Genomic DNA, 19524 nt, shown 5'->3' with positions numbered 1-19524 from the left:
TTGTGTTTCACAAATGTTCCCAGAAGACTGCAGTTTTAATGACAAAGCGAAAAGCACATTTTGTGCCATATTCTGAAACGCAACTAGTAAACTCAAGAAGCCTCAGGGAGACATAACCAGTGGCTCCCCCTTCTCCCCACTTCTCAGATGAAGACTCCGCCGGAGTGGATTCCTTGAGGAACACCTGCCTTAGCCGGAACTTGACTGTGAAGGGAACTTCCCTGAAATGACTTGAATGACTTCCAATATGGCAAAGGACCCCGAACTGCGTGAACTATTTTATCTCCATCTATTTCCATACACAATCTGCCCAATTGGCTTCAACTGCTAAAAGACCCAAATAACCCACAAGGATGCCCTATGGCAACGGGAGTTGTCTGGTGTGCACGTTTCTGGGAACAGAGGGGAAGTAGGAGGAAGGGAAGGCAGTGGTTCCTTGGACTGAGAAACAGCAGGGCAAGTTCCCCATGTGCCCGAGGAGTGCTGGCTTCCCAGGCAGGAGAGGTGTTCCGAGCTGACGGGGCCATCTCTGACCCTCTGTGTCTTCTACACCCAGGCGGCCTGAGTTCCACCGGAGGGGGCGCTGGGCTAACTGACGGTCTGGAGCTTCAGCCTGTAGTCGAAGGCTGGGTTTTTGTAGGCCACTAGGTGAGTGTCGTAGCGCCGTGGGTGTGGCGTCCGGGCCCGGCGGCACAGACTGGCGGAGAGCAGCAGGGTGGTGACGAGCAGCAGGGCGCAGGCGGCGCACAGCCCCGCGAAGATGAGCACGAAGCTGGGCTTGGTGGTGAAGGAGGCGCACGCCCGCGCCCAGCCCGAGGCCCGCGCCCGGCTCAGGCCCGCCCGGTTGGCCGCCAGGACGCACACGCGGTACGTGGTGCCTGGCGAGAGCCCGTACAGAGGGTACTGCCGGGCGGTGGCGTAGATGTCCGCCACCACCGACTGGTTCCCCGGCCCGCCCTCGGCAGAGTAGCGAATCTGGTAGCCGCGCACCACCGAGTTGGGGGCGCACCAGCGCACGAGCGCCGAGGTGTCCGTGGTCTCGGTCACCGCCTGCAGCCTCGGGGGGTCCGGGACGGTGTCTTCCCCGCTGAGCCCGGGGCACCGGCACCGCGAGAGCCTCTGCAGTTCTGCGCATGGGGTCTGGAGGTGCTTGCAGGGCTGGTAATCACAGGGGACGTCCTGGGGAGGCGCTCCCATCTCCTCCTTCTTCCCCGCCTCTTCCTCCTCCTCACTGGAGTCGTCCAATAGCAAGATTGGAATCGTGTCCTCGGAAGGACTCGGGTGAGGCACCTGCGGGGTGGCCTGTGGCCTGTGGCCGGGCTGGGGCGTCCTCACTGGGTTCCAGGAGGTGGAGAAGAGCCCAAGGTGTTTGCTGGCGGGTGGGGTGGAGGCAGCCTCCATGTCAGGCTCATGGACAAGCCTAGCAGCGTGTTCTTGGTTCTCTGTCCCGACCGTGCTTGCAGCCCTGCGCAGAGCGCTAGAGTTGCTGAAATCTGCTGTGGACGTGGCAGCGGAGGGGGTTGTCCCCGTACTGATGCCACTGTGCGACCAAGCAGTCCGTGTGGGGGAATCCGCAGGGAGGGAAGGGGTCTTGGTGACACTCTGTCTGACTTCCACAGGTGGAGTGGAGGGGGCTGTGCTCTGTGGGGTGGCAGGCCTCTGTGTAGATGGTGCATGGGTGACAGGAACAGAGTAGGGCGAGATGGCCTCCAGGAGGGTAGTGCTTTGGTCCAAATGGCACATACTGGGCAGACGGGACAGCAAAAGAGGGGCTGAGAAGGTGTCTTGGGATTCTGCAACTGGTGCGCACACAGTGTCTGCTGCCCTAGAGGGGAGGTCAACCAGTTAGAGTGTATTTGGTATCAGGACGCTTGTGTGCTGGGTTTTGAGTCCTCAGTGCAGGCAATCCCTCTCCTCAAACTGGGTCAACATGCTACACACTCTACCTGCTTCGCCTCACTGATCCTCAGGGCACCCTGCGGAGGAAATGCCCCTCATTCTCCCACTGGGCAGAGAAAGAGACAGAAGCTCAGCAAGAGAAACAACTGTCCAAGATGGCAAATGGCAGAACCTAAATCCAGGGCAAGCCCTGTGAATGGTGGACCAGAGCCTCCGACTGTGGTCTGCCATCTTGTTCACACCTATCTGCTTCCTGGCTGAACAATACTCAATGCTAGCTAACATTTTCTGAGTGCTTGCCATGTGCTAGTGACTACCATCAGCACTTTACTGTATCAACTAATTTAATCTGTATAACCTTAGGAAGTAGCCACAGATGAGGAAGTATAGGCACAGAGAGGTTAAAGCAATGCAGCCAAAATCAACAGAAGTAAGTGCACTCTCAACCTCTTTTTTTTCTTGTTCTCAGTCTTTTTTTTTTTTTTTTTTTTTTTTTTTTACCTTCTCATTAATACCATAGTGAGACCCTTCACTGCAAAGGGCCTAGGTACTTATCTTTGGAGGTTGTATGAAGGGGATGGGGGTAGACTGAGCCCCGTTTCACAGTTGGGTTTGGGTGGGACATGAGAAAAAAATCCATACCGGATGGGGAGAGGTGTCTCCTAAAGTGAGCTCCAAGGAGGAGAGTTTGGCTAGTGGAGCTGGTTTAAGAGTACTCAAGATCAGAGGTGTCCCCAGCCAGCCCCCGGTCTCTCCTGGTGGCCAGCCTGGGCATGGCTCTCCACTGCAAAAACAGCTCTTCTAGCCAACAGCCAGTGGGAAGTCTCTGAAGGACTTCTTTTTTCCCCTGTTCTATAAGAGCCCATTGGTCTTGGACTGAATGATGCAGGAGACCAGGCTACATCTTGGGGACTCAGTAGAGGTTAAGAGCCCAGTTTTTGAGGAAGACAGATCCTGCCTCCTCTGGCCAGCAGCTGCATGAACCTAAGCAAACACTTCCTCTCTTTGGGTCCCAACCCACTCATCTATAAAATGGGGCCATGATAAGACCATGTTGGCAGAGACAAGCTAGCTGTTCACTTGGCCCATTTCCCCCACTATTGGGCATACCACTAGACTACATTTCCTAGCCTCCCTGTGATTGGTGTGGCCTGCTGACTGACATCTGGCCAATGAGATGTGAGTGGAAGTGATGGGCACCCCTCTGCTCCTGGCTTGGCCCATTAAAACCACCTTGTCTGTTCCTGCATGCTCTCTGCTACCCTGGCTGGCTGCAGTAAAGAGCGTCTATCCTTGGGGGCCCTGCATGTGATTCTCTGGGGGTGGCCACCCTGCCCAAAACTGCCAAACTGTTCAAGGTGAGCAAGGCATAAGCTGTGGGGACTTCAGCTCACCTCTCGGTCATCTGCTTTGTAAATGTGTTACCTGCTTAGGATAGTTCTCTTTGCATCCTTCAGGAGCCAGGCCAATTCACAGCTGCAGGTGAGGGGGTTGCCGAAGAGGTTGACGGTTAGGACCCGGGAGGAATGCAGATTCCAAGGAGGGAAGGAACTCAAGTTGCAGCTGAAATACACAAAAATCCATTAAGTCGGGCTTTGTTTTAAATTTATTTATTTATTTTTGAGAGCAAGTAGGAGGGGCAGAGAGAAAGGGGTGGGGAGAGAGAGAGAGAGAGAGAGAGAGAGAGAGAGAGAGAGAGAGATCGAGGTTGGGAGACAGAGAATTCCAAGCAGATTCCATGCTACCGGGTCAGAGAACTCATGAACGGAGATCATGACCTGAGCCAAAGCCAAGAGGCGGATGCTCAACCAATCGAGGCACCCCAAGACAAGTTTTAAAAATCAAGTCAAGACTATCCCCAGAGAGCCCTGGTGGTGTCACGACAAAACCATCCTGTTAGGGCTTAGGTGACACCACTTCAGGCAAAACTCTTAACGACCTTGGACTTCATTTTTTGTCATCTGTAAAGTAGAGCTACCAACCCAATTCAGTCACTATCACCCCTCGTATCAAATGGAGACAATGCTTCCCTGCCCACTTGTATCAAAAAAAATCTGTGATAATGAAAATGTTTGTAAGTATAAATCTCTACACAAAAGTAATGTACTGTTATTATGGACCAGTCACAAGAAATGGCAGAAGCTGTTTATTAATGAGGACATTCTTGAATATTTGCTCTTGCAGTTGAACTGTAGCTGATGGCACTCAATACCAGTCCTTTGGAACATGCCTCACTGAGTGTATCAGTGAAGCTCTTGCTGAGTAGAGAATTTCCCCAAAACTTTGTAGCTTAAAAAGACAAATATTTATTCTTTCCCATGATTCTGTGGTTCTTATGGTCTGGGCCAGCTCAGCTGGGGCTGGAAGATCTAAGATGGCCACACATACATGGCTCCTCCACTAGGCTGGAGCCCCTCTCTGTGCGCTCTTCATCATTCAGGAGGCTAATCCCAGGCTAGTGCGCATGGTGGTGGAGGGGTCCCCACCATCCAAGAGGGGAAAGCGCCAGTCCTCCTCAACTGCTTTCAGGTCTCTCCTCACATCACTTTTGCTAATGTCCCACTTGCCTCAGCCGGTCACATGGCTGAGCCCAGCTTCTAGAGATGGAGAATAGACTCCTCTTCTTGATGGGGGGGGGCGGGGGGGGCTGTAAAGTCACATTGCGATAGGATATGTGTGTCTACGAGGATGGGAGGACTTACTGGAGCAGTTTTGCAAAGGGTCTGGAACACTCAGCAATGGCAGGGTCCCTCCCAACCCTCGGTTCTTTCTTCCCTAGAGTCTTACAGAGCATTTGGCCTCGATGTTCTCAACTCCCCGACTCCTCTGGCCTCCTTTACATACATACTCAGACATAATTCACCCAGGGCAACAGGAGCTGCACGTTCCTTCAGGTTTCCTCTGACCAAAGGCTGGTTTTCCTCCACCTGTCTGGGAACCATGTGCCCTCCGCAGGTGCTCCGAGAGGGCTGCTCATGTGCTAGAGGAGGAAGCACCCACTCCCAGATCTGCTCTAACACTCCAGGGTGGTGGGGACCTGCCAGCTGTTCTGTGGGACACCAGATACACATGTGTGCTGTTTATATTGAAATTTAGCGCACACTTCTGAGTATATACATATATGCATGCTTCTTTTTAGCAGATTTCATAGAGCTAGAGTAGAAATCTTAGAATGAGAGTTTACTTAGCACTTCAGCACACAAAGGAAATGCTTGTCTTCTTGCCTGAAGGGAGAGAGGAAGGGATTATCATATTTTTGACAGGTAACATTGTCCAGTGCTTTATATCCATTATCTCATGTTGACATCATTATGACAGTTCAGTGAGGTAATAATATTTTGCTCATTTTAGGAAAACACTGGTGACCATTTCTGCCACCAAAGCAACTTGCACTTGATAAAATCAAGTTGAATTCCCACCCATATGCTGAGGAACGGGAGAGCCTGCCCCTGAGCTGGGGCAGTTTGGCTCCATATATGATACCTTACACACAAGTCTGAGGTTCAGAAGAGAAGTCTGAGCCAGAGAGGACATCACTCTCACCAACATCACCACTGCCACCACCATCACGATTACCATCACTATCACCGATTCACCATTACCAACATCACCACCACCACCACCACTATCATCATCATGGCTACCATCACTATCACCAACTCACCATCATTACTAACATCACCACCACTACCACCATCATCATCACGAATACCGTCCACTATCACCAACTCACCATCATTACCAGCATCGTCACCACCACCACCATCATCATGATTACCATCTACTATCACTGATTCACCATCATTATCAACATCATCGCCATCACCACCATCACTGTTACTGCCATCCTTCCCGTCACTTTCTTCACAGCCACCATCATTCTCATGGGTGGTACAGCACGTACCATGTGCCAGGCACTGAGCTAAGTGCTGTGTGTGCGTGTTCTATTTGTTTTGCTGTCACGACAAGCCCCAGAGTGAACACTCTGGTTGTGGCTGGAGCTAGCAGAGAAAAGAGACGTGTGGCTACAGTGAAAGTGATGATAGGGCAAAGGTGTCAGCTTTCCAGAGCTTCAGGAAAGGAGGTGGCCTGGGGTCATCCTCAAAGTGACACTGCCCTTCCTGTTGAAGTCAGGACAGCTGCTCTTGAGAAGGAGGGTGAATGTAATGACACTTAGGACAACCAGGTCTGAAAGCACCAACCTGGGGTCCCAACTGCAAGTAGGACCCTTCTACCCTTTCACCTTTCCTTCCTAGGCCCATTCAAACCTTCGAAGGCTGAATTGTATAAACACCTGGGGAGGCAGGTGGATCCAGAAATAGAGAAGAACCCTGGGCTCATCCCCTCTTTCTGCTGCATGTTTCTCAGTCTGGGCTTAAAGGAAACTTTACATACATAAGACTTTGGAGATTTAATATTAATCTGGACAAGACTGAGTTCCATGGTTGTTAGGCTGATGCACTATCTGGTACCTGACCAACATATCACCCAAAGGATGAGGAAGGACAGAAGCCCAGAGAGGATGTGAAAGAGCAGAAGAATTAAGGTCTTGTGAGTTCTATAAAATGGTTACACGTGTTCAACTTTGTGTAATGGGCAGAAATCAGTTATGTGATTCAAATGTGTCTTAGAAACACTTCTGGGGCGCCTGGGTGGCTCAGTCTGCTAAGTGTCCAACTTAGCTCAGGTCATGATCTCATGGTTTGCAAGTTCAAGCCCCACACCGGGCTCTCTGCTGTCCGCACAGAGCCTGCTTTGGATCCTCTGTCCCCTCCCCCATCCCTCCCTCCCTTGCTTGCTCTGTCTCTCAAAAATAAACATTAAAAAAAAAACCTCACTTACTTCTGGAATAGAAGGGCTCGTAGGTGAGGAGTGTCTTGGAAGATGTGTGTGTGGACAGAGGTAAGTGCTGAGGAGTCTTGACAATCCAGCTGCTGCAGGTCAGGGGTCATCTTGAAAATGTCCCCCTCCAGGGTTCTCAGCCTGGGCATCTTCCTCAGGTAGAGAGTCTTGAGATTTCTCAGATCTCTGATCCACCCTATCTGAACTGAAACACAGAGGGGAAACTGCCCACTACCCAGGAAGGTACCAAGAGGCTAGCCCAGCATTAAGGAAACAGAGAGAGGGAGAAAATGAGTCATGAAGGTCATTGCTGAACATGGGCACAGTTAGCAGCTTTGGGAGTCTCAGAAGTGCAACCATTTTCGCTGGAGGAGCCCTCAGAGATGGCCAGTCCTCCCTCCCTCTCTCCCCGCCCCCTCCCTCCTGCCCGCCCACCCTCCCTTCCTTCCTTCCTTCCTTCCTCCCTCCCTCCCTCCCTGAGATCACGGGCCAGTCATTCACCTTTCCCGTCCATGCCCTTCCCTCCTGTGTGAAGCAGAGATAGATAATAACAGTCCCCACCTCTTGGGCTTCCAGGGGTTAACTCGAAATGTTAGATAATAATAATTCCCAGCCCTTGGGCATCCCGGAGTTGACCCCAATATGGCCCTTTGAGCAGGGCTCGCTTGGCCTTGGAAGTCGAGGTGGGCTTAGTTTCGGGCCTCACTGTCCCACTCACCCAGGTACTGTGCGCCCACCCCTAGAGGGAGTTCACGGCCCTGCCCCCGGAGCGCATGCCCAACCCGGCGCGGCCCGGACTCACCCTGCTCCAGGAACGTGCCGCTGAGATCCAGGACTTCGAGCGTGTCGCCCGCCCCCGCGAAGGCCGCGTCGGCGACGCCCGCCCCGGGGTCGCGGCCCAGCTCGGTGCAGGAGAGGTCGAGGAGGCGCAGCGCGGGGAGGCAGGCGAAGGCCCCGGGCCGCAGCTCCCGCAGCGGGTTCCCGGCCAGCGCCAGCGAGCCGAGGCCGGGCAGCGCGGCCCCGGCGCACGGCGGCAGCGCGGCCAGCCGGTTGTAGCTGAGGTCCAGCGTGTGCAGCCCCGCCGGCCCCCCGGGGCCCCAGCGCAGCGCGGCGATGCGGTTGTGGCGCAGCGTCAGCACCTGCAGCCGCGGCAGGTGGCCGAGCTCGGCGGCGCTCAGGGAGCGCAGCAGGTTGTGGCTGCCGTCTAGGCTGCGCAGCGTGGATGGCAGACAGTCGGGCAGGCGCTCCAGGCTGCGGTTCGCGAGGGTCAAGGTGGAGGCTCCCGCGGCCGGCAGCCCCTCGCAGGGGGAGACCGTGGCGTTGCCGGCCCCGCTCTCCCAGGGGCCCTGCTGGGTCAGCCGGAAAAGAGGGGCCCTCTCCTGGGGAGGCCCTGCCCAGCTGGGGCGCAGCGCCGTCGGTGGCAGCAGCAGCGGCAGCAGCAGGACCCACCACATGGTGCGTGGCTGAGGAGAGAAGAGCGGGACAGCCCCTTAAATCCAGCAGAAACCCCGAAGAAGGGGCAAATGTGCCCCGCTACGCTCGGGCTCTGAGGGGAGGCACAGGCCCTGGATGTTCCCTGAAGGGCGGGCGGGGGGAGGGTCGCTCCCGTGGCACCTCTGCCCTTCCTGCACCCAGCGATGCCTTTCCCTCTGATTCACGTGTGGATTAGCATCCACAGGTGACTTCTTGCAGAAGGCCTCCTTCATCTGTCCCCTCCGGCCTGAACTTTCAAGTAACCTCCTGCCTTGTCCCCATTGCACGAGCTTCTAGAGGGAAGGGACCGTGTCCTTTATTACTGTAAACTTTCCCTAGGTCCGCAGAGGCTGCTCCAGAAACATCTATAATGAACCAGTGGATGACCTCCTGTCAGGAGGAGCCCTATTGGAATAGAAGCATGGAACTTCTAAAAGATTTTGTTAATTCCAGGGAAACTCAGTTGCCTCAATTTTTTCCCCTGAGAACTGTCCAGCCACAGGTGAGTCTGGTTTGCTTGTGACCCGGTTTGTAGGTCATATTTTTAAATAAGTTCTGAGGGCAGAACTTTCTCTTGAGAGGGTTTGGCTTTCATGAAGAAAGAGCCCCCAGAAAGCTGTGAGGGCTGGGAACCTGGAGACAACATTTCCTGGTCTCATGGAGAAAGCCAGGGCCCCTGAGGTCAACCTTGCTCTGGAGGGATGGCGGAAGGCTCCTCTGTGTGGAGTTTCTGGAGTACCCAGACTTTCCCAGAGCAGCTGGGAGATCAGGTAGGGGTAGATCATGCAGCCGTGGGCTGGTTTGGGAGCGGCAAAGCTACTTCCAACCAGCCTTGGCCTTGCGGTCACTGCTTCCTGTGGCCCCACTTCCTCTACCCCGGTGTCTCTGCTGGCCACCAGGTTTCAGAGCAACCACCCAGGCTCCGGGGGAAGGGCTTCCCTCTTGCTAGTGAAGGTCAAGGCAATGAGAAGGATCCTGTACACTGAGGCCAGGAGTCCAGCCATCTGGCGGCATGTCATACTCACCTGAAGCTGTCCTTTTGGAGTGTGGCACCCCTTGATGCCCCTTTGCAGTCCTCTGTCTTGTCTTACAGATTCCAGGGGTCAGTGGCTTAGACAGCAGCTAAACTGTGAATTCCAGAGGGAGGCCTGTTTCCCAGGTGCCTCTGCACACGGCCCCACCCACTTGCAAGGGGCTGAGATACTCGAGTCTCTGCAGCCCCTCCCTCCCCACCAAGACATTATGGTCCTTAGCCCATGCTTTCACTGCCTGTCTCCCTCCTCCCCTGCTAGGCCTGAACCTGCTCTTTTTCAGGCCTGGCACCTCCTTCTTGCCCTCCCCCATCTTTATGTGTCCTGACACTGCCTTTCCCTGGGCCAGACAAAGGGAGGGAGGCAGCTCTTCTTGGCTGAAGGCAGTGCTGAGGGCTCATGGGTGCAGTGACGCAGAAGCAGCAGAGTCCCCTCCCAGGAATCTGATCCTCCTGCCAGGTGGTTCCCACTCCTGGGATGGTTGGAGGCTGAATGGTCAGCTGGAATGAGGAGGAAGCCCTCTCCCTGAAGGAGGAAGGCACCCCAGTCCTCAGGAAAGCTTGCAGAGCTGGAGAGGACAACGTGGCAGGAGAGGAGGTCCTCAGAGGAGCCTGGGAACAGGGGCAGGCTCACCCCACATCCAGGGGTCCCCATGAATGCTTGGATTGGTTTCTCTGAGACCCAGCTCCGTGACATCATGGTCGTTTGTCTCTCCATCCTGTGGAAGTAAATAGAGAGGGCAGAAGTGCAGAAAGAACATTCCTGCCCCAAGACGGAGGTGATTGATGCTGAAGCTGTGGCGATGCTAAAAATGCTTCGTTTAGAGCAGACAGAGCCTTTCTCCCCAGAGGTCCAAGACTGGCCATTTTGTCTCAGAGCCTTTGATCTTCACCCCCAACCCTCATCCCCCTTCCGGCCACGGCCCCCAGGCCAGGGGTTAATCGCCCCAGTATTGTATACACAGACAAGGACCAGAGCTTCATGGATCTTTCCTCCTGTCAGTCCTTATCTGAGCAGCCCTGAGGAACTCCAGACACCTCGGGACTGGCATGTTGTGTTAATTGGATAATTGTAAGTCCCCTGGGATCTCCTTTGAGGCCTTCTCTACCCAGAGCTTCAAAATATCAGCCTAAGTGCCAGTCTGGGGCCTTGCTGCTCAGAAGCATTCCTCCGTCTGGCCCAGGTGGGGGTGGGGAGAGGCCTGTTCTGTACAACCCTGTCTGGGGCAGTCCAGTCACCATCCAGGGAGCCCAGAGCCCAGGCTCCAGAGCCCCTCCCTTCCAACCTTCTCTCAGAGTTAAACCAGACAGGTCTACCCCCCAGGCCGGCAGGGGTTTGGGGAGTGTAGGCAGGACTCCCTGGATGAGCGGGGCCAAATCTGAAACAGGGCCCCTGATGAGGAAAACAGTTGTGCCCCTCTGTGCCATGGAGGCCTGTAACAGAAGATCCCAGCAACCAGTGTTGGGTATTCCTCTGTACAGCGGTGGGGCAAGGGGTCTGCGGGGACCAGGGCTGAGGAAGCCCACTGAGGCCATTGCCCTGCACTTGCCCAGAGCCCCAGGCCTTCTGAACCAACTTCTTGTCCCCACTGCTTGCTGGCCAGCTCATCAATGGTGGCAAAGGCCTGGCCTGGACAGGCTGACCCAATGTCTGAGCTTGGCCGTCTGGTTTGCTCTGTTGCTCTTGTCATACCCAACCCAAGTAGACACATCCTTGGTGGGCTGCCCAGTTGGGCTTTTGAGCTGGGGAGTCTGATGGCGGACACTTCATGGCAGAGCTTGCTTACTGGTTTTGCCTGGGTCGCTGGTTGGCCTTGCCCCATTGGGTGCACTCTGCTTGTCCCCAGCATCACCTTTTAAAGCTTGAGCATCTGTTATAGTCAGAGCCTAACGCCATGTGCATGATCTCATTGAATCCTCACCAGGTACTGTTATTCCCATGGCACAGATAAGGAAACTGAGGTTCACAGGGGCTGCCTAGAACTAGCCTGTCTGGCTTAACCACTCCTTTATATTGCCTTCCATAGGCCTCAACATTTCACACTGTAATACTCCTTACAAGCACAAGAGAACCTTTTCCAAATATTTAGATAGATCCAAATTATGCAAGCAGCCAGGACAGTTGGGAAATTTCTTTTTATAGTTGAGCAGCTCATTTTCGGAAGAAACCTTTTGTAACCCTGAGGCCCAGGACTGAGGTAAATACCTGGGTAGGGCCATTAGGCGCCTCTCAGGAAGGCCCTGGCCATCTTCTTCAGCCCCTTCTTTTCCAGCACCTCTGGGAGGTCAGAAAAGGATGACTTAAGTGTCCCCTCTGGACAAGGATACTAAGGTCCCACAACAGAGTCCCAAGAACAGCAGTTTTGTTGCTGTGTTGTGTTGTGTCCTCCAAATGCCATGCCATGTCCTGATCTTCATCACTTTACCCAAGTGGCTGCCTCTGCCGAGGTGCTCTCCCTCTTGACCACCTGACTTTCCATTTAAGCTTCCTCTTTTATACCTATTGTGAGGTCCCTCAAGAGTTGACCTTGAGGGTGCATGTAGTTCATTGGGGAGGTGGCTTCAAGGAGCATGCATAGGAAATAGGAAGTGAGATAGGGAAGGGGAAGAACTACAGGACTTAATGAACTGATCACTCAGTCCCACTGGGTTTGAGCACCCTTGATCAGGATCAAGTGGGGGAGGAATTGAATTGGGGGAATTTACCTACCAGCTTCTGTTTCTTGTTTGCTTGAGGGTTCTTCTTGGGGCTTCAACTCCCTGACATGCCTGGCTTGTCCTGAACATGGATTGAGTGGGCCAGGAGCGGGCACCGACAGCCTCAGCTGTAGTGCTTTTCAAGATTTTGCCCAGACAGGCCCTCTCTGACCTAGGCTAACTGCCCTCAGGTGGACTGACATGTCATTGCTCTAAAGTATTTTATTTATTTATTTGGAGAGAGAGAGAGAGAGAGAGAGAGAGAGAGTGTGAGAGAAAGAGAGTGTGTGTGTGTGTGTGTGTGTGTGTGTGTGTGTGTGTGTGTGAGCGGGGGAGGGGCAGAGAGAGAGAGGGAGAGAGAGCGAATTCCAAGCAGGCTCCGTGCTGTTAGCACAGAGCCCAACATGGGCTCGAACTCACAAACCATGAGATCATGACCTGAGCTGAAATCAACTGTCAGACACTCAACCAACTGAGTCATGCAGGTGCCCTGACATGGTATCTCTCTTAATAAATGGATTAAACTTCCTGCGAACAGGACCATGTTGTTCTCAGGAACCCTGGTGCCTCTCGTGAAACCTGGCACTCGGGAGAAATGTTTAACAAATGAATGGGAAAAGTACACTGAGAGTCGTGATGTCTTTCACAGTGCCCCGAGGTAGATGGGGCAGGACTCAAAACAGTAAGCACAGAATTCCCAGGCCCCACCAGTGTCCCAGCATTGAAAGAGCTCAGGTGAGCCTTGACAAGGGGTATGGTGGGGGAGGGGGGGATGGAAGTGGAAGGAGAGAATTGGGTCCCAAAGAAATTTCCACCCCAGACTCCCAACACTCCTATGGATTTTGGGGGGAAGGATCTCATGGAAGAAGATCACAAGGTCAGAGGGTTAGTGAAGCCAATGCCTGCAGAAAAAAAAATTAATTATACCTTTGGTCACACTTCTTTTCTGGATTTAGATCAAAATCAGACTTGTGGATTCTTGGCCTTAAAAGTGACTTTACAACTTGTCTGGTTCCACTCTCCCTTGTCCACTTTAGAGGGAGAAAATAGCCCTAGAGAGGGAAATTGGCTTGTCTGAGGTCACAGAGATGAATCCTAGCAACCTAGCGAGAAGGAAGGGTGACCTCATTCTCCCTATTCTGTTCTGGCTCAACTGCATAGTCAATCAGGTCTCACCTGCCCCGGCATTAGCATTGTGGGTCTTTCCCCATTAGTATGGCCAACTGAACATACCTGATGAGCATCAGGTCCCTGGGCAGAATTTCTGGGGGTTCTTCTTACCCTTGTTCTCCCCAGCCTATCCCCAGAACTCCAGAAATAAATACCCTAATATAGGTTGCTCCAGAGATCCAGAATTGGTGCTTCCCCAGGGGTCCTGTCCAGCTCTGTTCACAGTTGTAGCAGCCTGGGATGGGGTGAGGGGCGGGCCGAGGTGGCAGGTGACTATTCAGCCAGCTGCCCCTGCCCTGCTTCCCAGATGCCAGGCCGTTCTGCGGAGGGTTCTTCCCGTAAGTGCTGGGGCCGGAATGTACATGCTTGGAGGCTGCATTCTTCTCTGACAGCAGAGATAAGTTGGAGGAATGGGAGAGGGTTTGAGGGAGGAGCCGGTACCAGGTGTTCAGGTCTCCAGGCAGCCAGCTCTCGGGGAATGGTATGCAGAAAAGAGGCCTTCAGGTGGTGGGGCCCAAGATGTCTGAGTGGGCTCTCTCACGTGGCTGACCTGCCTGGGAGGAAATGATCTTCAGGGAATAAAGTAGTCATGGGGTGAGAGTCATGTTTATTTTTCTGTTGATGTGTCCCTCAACAGCAGTTAAGTTTTCAGCGTAAGGGTTTGTAGAGTGCTTAGAATTTTAAAACATACCATGTGTGATTCTGTTAGAATTGTAGTGGGAAACATTCAAACTGAAATGAGAGGTGAGACTTTAATCTGCCACTTTTTTTTAATCTGCCACTTTATTTTGCATGTAAGGAGTGGGATAAGATAGTACATGGGCTGTTTTTGTAAAGTACATTCTGAAATTCATTACATGAGGCAGCGCAAGTGGAAAGGTCATAAAACTGGGGCAAGATATTGGGTTTTCATTTAAAAAAACACTTTCTTAAGGTTTTTTTTTTTTGACATTTATTTATTTTTGAAAGACAGATCATGAGCAGGAGAGGAGCAGAGACACACACACACAGAATTGGAAGCAGGCTCCATGCTTTGAGCTGACTGTCAGCACAGAAGAGCCTGATGTGGGGCTCGAACCCATCACCTGGGCCGAAGTCAGACGCTCAACCGACTGGGCCACCCAGGTGCCTCTAGTTTATTTTTGAGAGAGAGAGAGAGAGAGGGAGAGAGAGAGAGAATATGTGAGTGGAGGAGGGGCAGAGAGAGAGAGAGAGAGAGAGAGAGAGAGAGAGAGAGAGAGAGACACAGAATCCCAAGCAGGCTCCAGGCTCTGAGCTGTCAGCAGAGCCCGATGCCAGGCTCGAACTCACAAACCATGAGATCATGACTTAAGCTGAAGTGACTCATAGACTCAGGTGCCCCATTGGGTTTGTATTTTAATGCTGCTCCTTTTTTATTGGGTACAGTATCTGTATTCTTAAGCTTCTGTTTCATATTTCTCATCTATAAAGTAAATAAATTGGTCCACGCTTAACAATTCAACACACACATCACTGAGAACATGCCAGTACATGCCCCAGGTGCTCAGTATATAAAATGGGGACTCAGAGATAAACGGGACCTGCACCATGCCCTTCAAGCAGTTTCCAGTCTAGAAGGGGCAGAAAACAGAACAGTCACCGTCAGTGTGAGCGCACTATATTGTCACAGAAGGCTGAAATGCAAGCCCCGTTAGCCCAGGGAATGTGTGTCTAGCTTGTTCACTGCTGCATCCCAGTGTCTAGCAGTAACTGCATACAATGTTTCTAAGAAACATTTGCTGAATGAGGGGCACCTGGGTGGCTCAGTCAAGCATCTGACTTCAGCCCAGGTTTTGATCTCATGGTTTGTGGGTTCAAACCCCGCATCGGGCTCTGTGCTGACAGCTCAGCCTGCTTCAGATTCTGTGCCTCCTTCTCTGCTCCTCCCTGGCTCCACACTGTGTCTTTCTCTGTCTCTCAAAAATAAATAATTGTTAAAAATATTAAAAAGAAACATTTGCTGAATGAATGAGCATTTATTAACTATGTCCTTCCCTTCTTTTGTTTCTGATCAGTCATATTTCCTTTTTTGGAATTTTCCACAGAACAGTCATGGTTTGCTTGTATGTTTATTTAGGCTTTTGGTATGTTAAAGAAAATTCGTCCCAAAGCAAAAGCATTCAAATTGCATAAACAAGGCCGCGATTTAGAATTTTATAGAGCTGGATGATGTTTATTCCCCATTGCTATAGCGACTTGCACACACAAAAGCATTTTGTTGAAAGAAAAACTGCACGCTATCCACTAAGCATATGCGCATGTGCTTAATGTTACTATTTACCATGGAAATGCAAAGTCAAACCACAATGAGATATTATTATGCACCCATCAGAATGGCCAAAATTAAAAGGATTGAGAGTACCAAGTTTGGGAAAGGATGTGGAGCAATTAGAATTATTATACACTGCTGGTGGGAATGTCAGATGGTGCAGCTACTTTGGAAAACTGGCAGTTTTTAAATCAATCAATTAAATAATTAAAAAATTTATTTATTGTTTAATTTACATCCAAGTTAGTTGGTATATGGTACAACAATGATTTCAGGAGTAGATTCCTTAATGCCCCTCACCCATTTAGCCCATTCCCCCTCCCACAACCCCTCCAGCAACCCTTTGTTTGTTCTCTATATTTAAGAGTCTTTTATGCTTTTACGTTTTATGTTTTTATAATACTTTTGCTTCCCTTCCCTTATGTTCATCTGTTTTGTATCTTAAATTCTTCATATGAGTGAAGTCATATTATATTTGTCTTTCTCTGACTAATTTTACTTAGCATAATACCCTCCAGTTCCATCCACACGCTGCAAATGGTAAGATTTCATTTTTTTTTATTGCTGAGCAATGCTCCATTGTATATATACACCGCATCTTCTTTTTTTAAAATTTTTTTGATGTTTTATTTATTTTTGATACAGAGAGAGACAGAGCGTGAGAGGGGGAGGGGCAGAGAGAGAAGGAGACACAGAAGTGGAAGCAGGCTCCAGGCTCTGAGCTAGTTGTCAGCACAGAGCCTGACGCAGGGCTCGAACCCACGGACGTGAGATCTGACCTGAGCCGAAGTCGGAGGCTTAACCAACTGAGCCACCCAGGCGCCCCACACCACATCTTCTTTATCCATTTATCCATCGATGGACATTTGGGCTCTTTCCATACTTTGGCTATTGTTGATAGTGCTGATATGTTGGGGTGCATGTGCCCCTTCGAAACAGCACAGCTGTATCCCTTGGATAAATACTTAGTAGTGCAATTGCTAGGTTGTAGGATAGTTCTATTTTTAATTTTTTGAGGAACCTCTATACTATTTTCCAGAGTGACTGTACTAGTTTGCATTCCCACCAGCAGTGCAAGAGAGATCCTTTTTCTCTGCATCCTCACCAACATCTGTTGTTGCCCGAGTTGTTCATGTTAGCCATTCTGATGAGTGTGAGGTGGTATCTCATTGTGGTTTTGATTTGTATTTCCCTGATGAGTGATGTTGAGCATTTTTTCATGTGTTGGTTGGCCATCTGGATGTCTTCTTTGGAAAAGTGTCTATTCTTGCCTTGTGCCCATTTCTTCACTGGATTACTTGTTCTTTGGGTGTTGAATTTGATAAGTTCTTTATAGACTTTGGATTCTAATCCTTTATCTTGGTGTGTCATTTGCAAATATCTTCTCCTGTTCTGTCAGTTGCCTTTTAGTTTTGCTGATTGTTTCCTTTGCTGTGCAGAAGCTTTTTATTTTGATGAGATGCCAAGGGTTCATTTCTGCTTTTATTCCCCTTGCCTCTGGAGACGTGTTAAGTCAGAAGTTGCTGGGGCTGAAGTTAAAGAGGTTTTTGCCTCAAGAAAACGGATAGTTTTGATGAATGCCAAGCATACATCTACACAAAGACCCAGCAGATGCACTCTTGATACTCCAGAGACATGAGCATATGTAGCCACCAAAAGAATGTTTATAACAACTTTATTCATGAAAGCCTCAATCTGAAAACAACCCAAAAGGCTATAAATAGGAAAATGAATACATAAGTTATGGTATAATCATACTATAGCCAGCTTCAACAAACGATGAACTATGACACACTCAACAACAGAGACGAATCTCCAAACACTGTCTTGAACTGCAGAAGTCAGGCACAAAAGTACGTACTGTGTGGCAAAGAAGAGGCAAAACTAATCAGTGGTCAGAATAGTGGTTATTTTTGAAAAGCATCCCAGGGACATGGCCTGTATGTGTTAAGGAATTGGAGGTATGACAAGACATGGTGTGTTGAGGGAATGGGTAGTTCAATATGGTAGTTGGCTAGCAGGAGCCATGGTGAGGGAATATAGGGAGAAAACATTGGAAACATTATTTGGAGTCATTTTGTAAAAGGCATTGTGGTGGTCATTTGTGTTATTTGCCACATATTTTAGCTTTTCTCCCTTCTGGTCCACTCAGTAAGATTGTACTTCCTGGCCCCTTGTGGTTGAATGTTTCCATATTTTGCTCTGGCCACTGAGTTGTAACAGGAAGCCATGTGTGTCACTTCTAGACAATGCATTCAGTTGCTGGTATGAGACCCTCCGGGGTTCTCTCTTCTCCTCTGAAAATTGGCAGTATTTGGGAAGGTGACTGTTGTATCAGCCTGGGTCCGTAGGAAGACCAGCGTTCCTCTGAGGCTGCTGTGCATATATTGGGGAATCTACATGAATAAGATAGTTACAGATTGCAGTAAGAGTTACAAAGGAAATAAACAGGCTGATGTGATATAAAGGACTTGGGGAGGATTGGCGGTGGTCATCAGAAGGGGTGCTTCATTTGCATGGAGGCCTGGGGATGGGATGGAGCTGTCAAGCAAAGGGCCATGGGAATAATATTCCAGAGCAAACGAGCAAGGAGCTGGAAGCAGGAAAGAGCCTTCTCGGTGTGAGTCACAGAAAGCAAATCTTTGTGGCTAGAGGATGGTGGGAGAGGGGAGAGGCGGGGAGGGATGTGATTAAATAGGTTGTGTTAAAGGTCACTCTGGTTGTTGTGTCTATTGTAGGCAAGCGAGCTGTGTTAGGGGGGTGCCGAAAGTGTCCAGGGGGAGGAGATAATGCTGGTTTGAGAGTGAGTGAACATGGAGAAGAGCGTTCACACTTGAAATATGTTGTGAAAGTGGAATCCACAAGACTTGCAAAGGGATTGGAAGTGAGGTGTTGTAGTCTGAACAATGGCCCCTGGAGACACACACGTCTTAATTGGTGGAACCTGTAGATGGTACTTTGTATGGCAACAGGAGTTTGCATATGAGATTAAGGTAAGTGTCTTGAGATGGAAAGATTATCCTGGATCATCTGGATGGGTCCTGGATGGAATCAAAAGTACCTTTGTAAGATGGAGGCAGAGGGAGAGTTTACTACAGAGAAGAGGAAGGCCATGTGGAGACTGAAGGAAGACGTGATGCTGCGGGCTTTGAAGATAGAAGAAGGGGCACCTGGGAGTCTCAGTCAGTTCAGTGTCAGGCTCTTGATCGAGGCTCATAGTTCGTGAGGTTGACCCCCATGTCAGGCTCTCTGCTGACAGCAAGGAGCCTGCTTGGGAGTCAGTCTCAAATCTCTCTCTCTCTCTCTTTCTCTCTCCTCTCTCTTCTCCCTCACCCCCCTCTCCTCCTCTCTCCCTCTCTCTCCCTCCTCTGCTCATGCTCTCTCTCTCCCTTTCTCAAAACAAATAAACTTAAATAATGAAGATAGGAGAAGGGTCTAGGAATGCAAGGAATGCCGCTGCAGAAGCTGGAAAGGTAGTGGATTGTCCCCAACTCCTCCCAAAGGAGTATGGCCCTGCTGGCACTTTGATTTTGGCTCAGGGAAATTGATTTCAGAATTCTCATTTTAAGAACTCTGAGAAAATAAATGGGTATGTCATTGTTTTTACTGTTGTAAAATATATAGAACAATGTGTATCATTTTAACCACTCCTTTGGTACACAATTCAGTGGCATTAAATACATTCATAATGTTGTGTAACCATCATTGTTATCTATGCCTGAAACATTTCCATTATCACAATAAAAACTCTACCCATTAAATAACAACTCCCCTTTCCCTGCCTTCCCAACTCCTGGTAACTTCTGTTCTACTTTCTGTTTCTATATTGGTCTATTCTAGATACTTCCTCCCAGTGGAATTGTGCAATATTTGTCCTTCTGTGCCTGGCTTATATCCCTAGGCATAATGTTTAATGTACATTTATTTATTTATTGTTTTTGTTTTTTTGAAAGAGAGAGAGAGAGACAGAGCATCAACTGGAGAGGGGCAGAGAGAGAGAGGGAGATACAGAATATGAAGTAGGCTCCAGGCTCTGAGCTGTCAGCACACGACACAGGGCTCAAACTCCCAAACCATGAGAACATTACCTGAGTTGAAGTTGGACATTTCACCAACTGAGCCA

The 19524-nt window shown here is 50.4% G+C and overlaps 1 protein-coding gene across 1 annotated transcript; it reads right to left on the bottom strand.

Annotated features, from left to right (window-relative positions):
- LRRN4 (leucine rich repeat neuronal 4) lies at positions 1-13364 on the bottom strand. The gene is made up of 7 exons (XM_029918946.1): positions 13267-13364; positions 9879-9963; positions 9240-9341; positions 7544-8204; positions 6742-6946; positions 3325-3462; positions 1-1825 (listed from the first exon to the last, which is right to left on the bottom strand). Exons 4-7 carry the CDS (start codon positions 8193-8195, stop codon positions 589-591), a joined length of 2232 nt encoding a protein of 743 aa, XP_029774806.1. The 5' UTR covers positions 8196-8204; positions 9240-9341; positions 9879-9963; positions 13267-13364; the 3' UTR covers positions 1-588.
- Between the last annotated feature and the right edge of the window lie 6160 nt (positions 13365-19524).

This window comes from Suricata suricatta, chromosome 12 (genome assembly GCF_006229205.1).
Source record: "Suricata suricatta isolate VVHF042 chromosome 12, meerkat_22Aug2017_6uvM2_HiC, whole genome shotgun sequence".
Taxonomy (NCBI): domain Eukaryota; kingdom Metazoa; phylum Chordata; class Mammalia; order Carnivora; family Herpestidae; genus Suricata; species Suricata suricatta.
Note: the sequence above shows the minus strand (reverse complement) of the source record. Positions and strands in the feature narration are given on the sequence as shown.

Coding starts and splice junctions, on each gene's coding strand:
- LRRN4 (XM_029918946.1), bottom strand. CDS start 8,195: ATGTGGTGGGTCCTGCTGCTGCCGCTGCTGCTGCCACCGACGGCGCTG. Junction 6,947..7,543: donor CGGCACGTTCCTGGAGCAGG/GTGAGTCCGGGC, acceptor TCTGTGTTTCAG/TTCAGATAGGGTGGATCAGA. Junction 3,463..6,741: donor CGAGCCCTTCTATTCCAGAA/GTAAGTGAGGTT, acceptor TGTGTATTTCAG/CTGCAACTTGAGTTCCTTCC.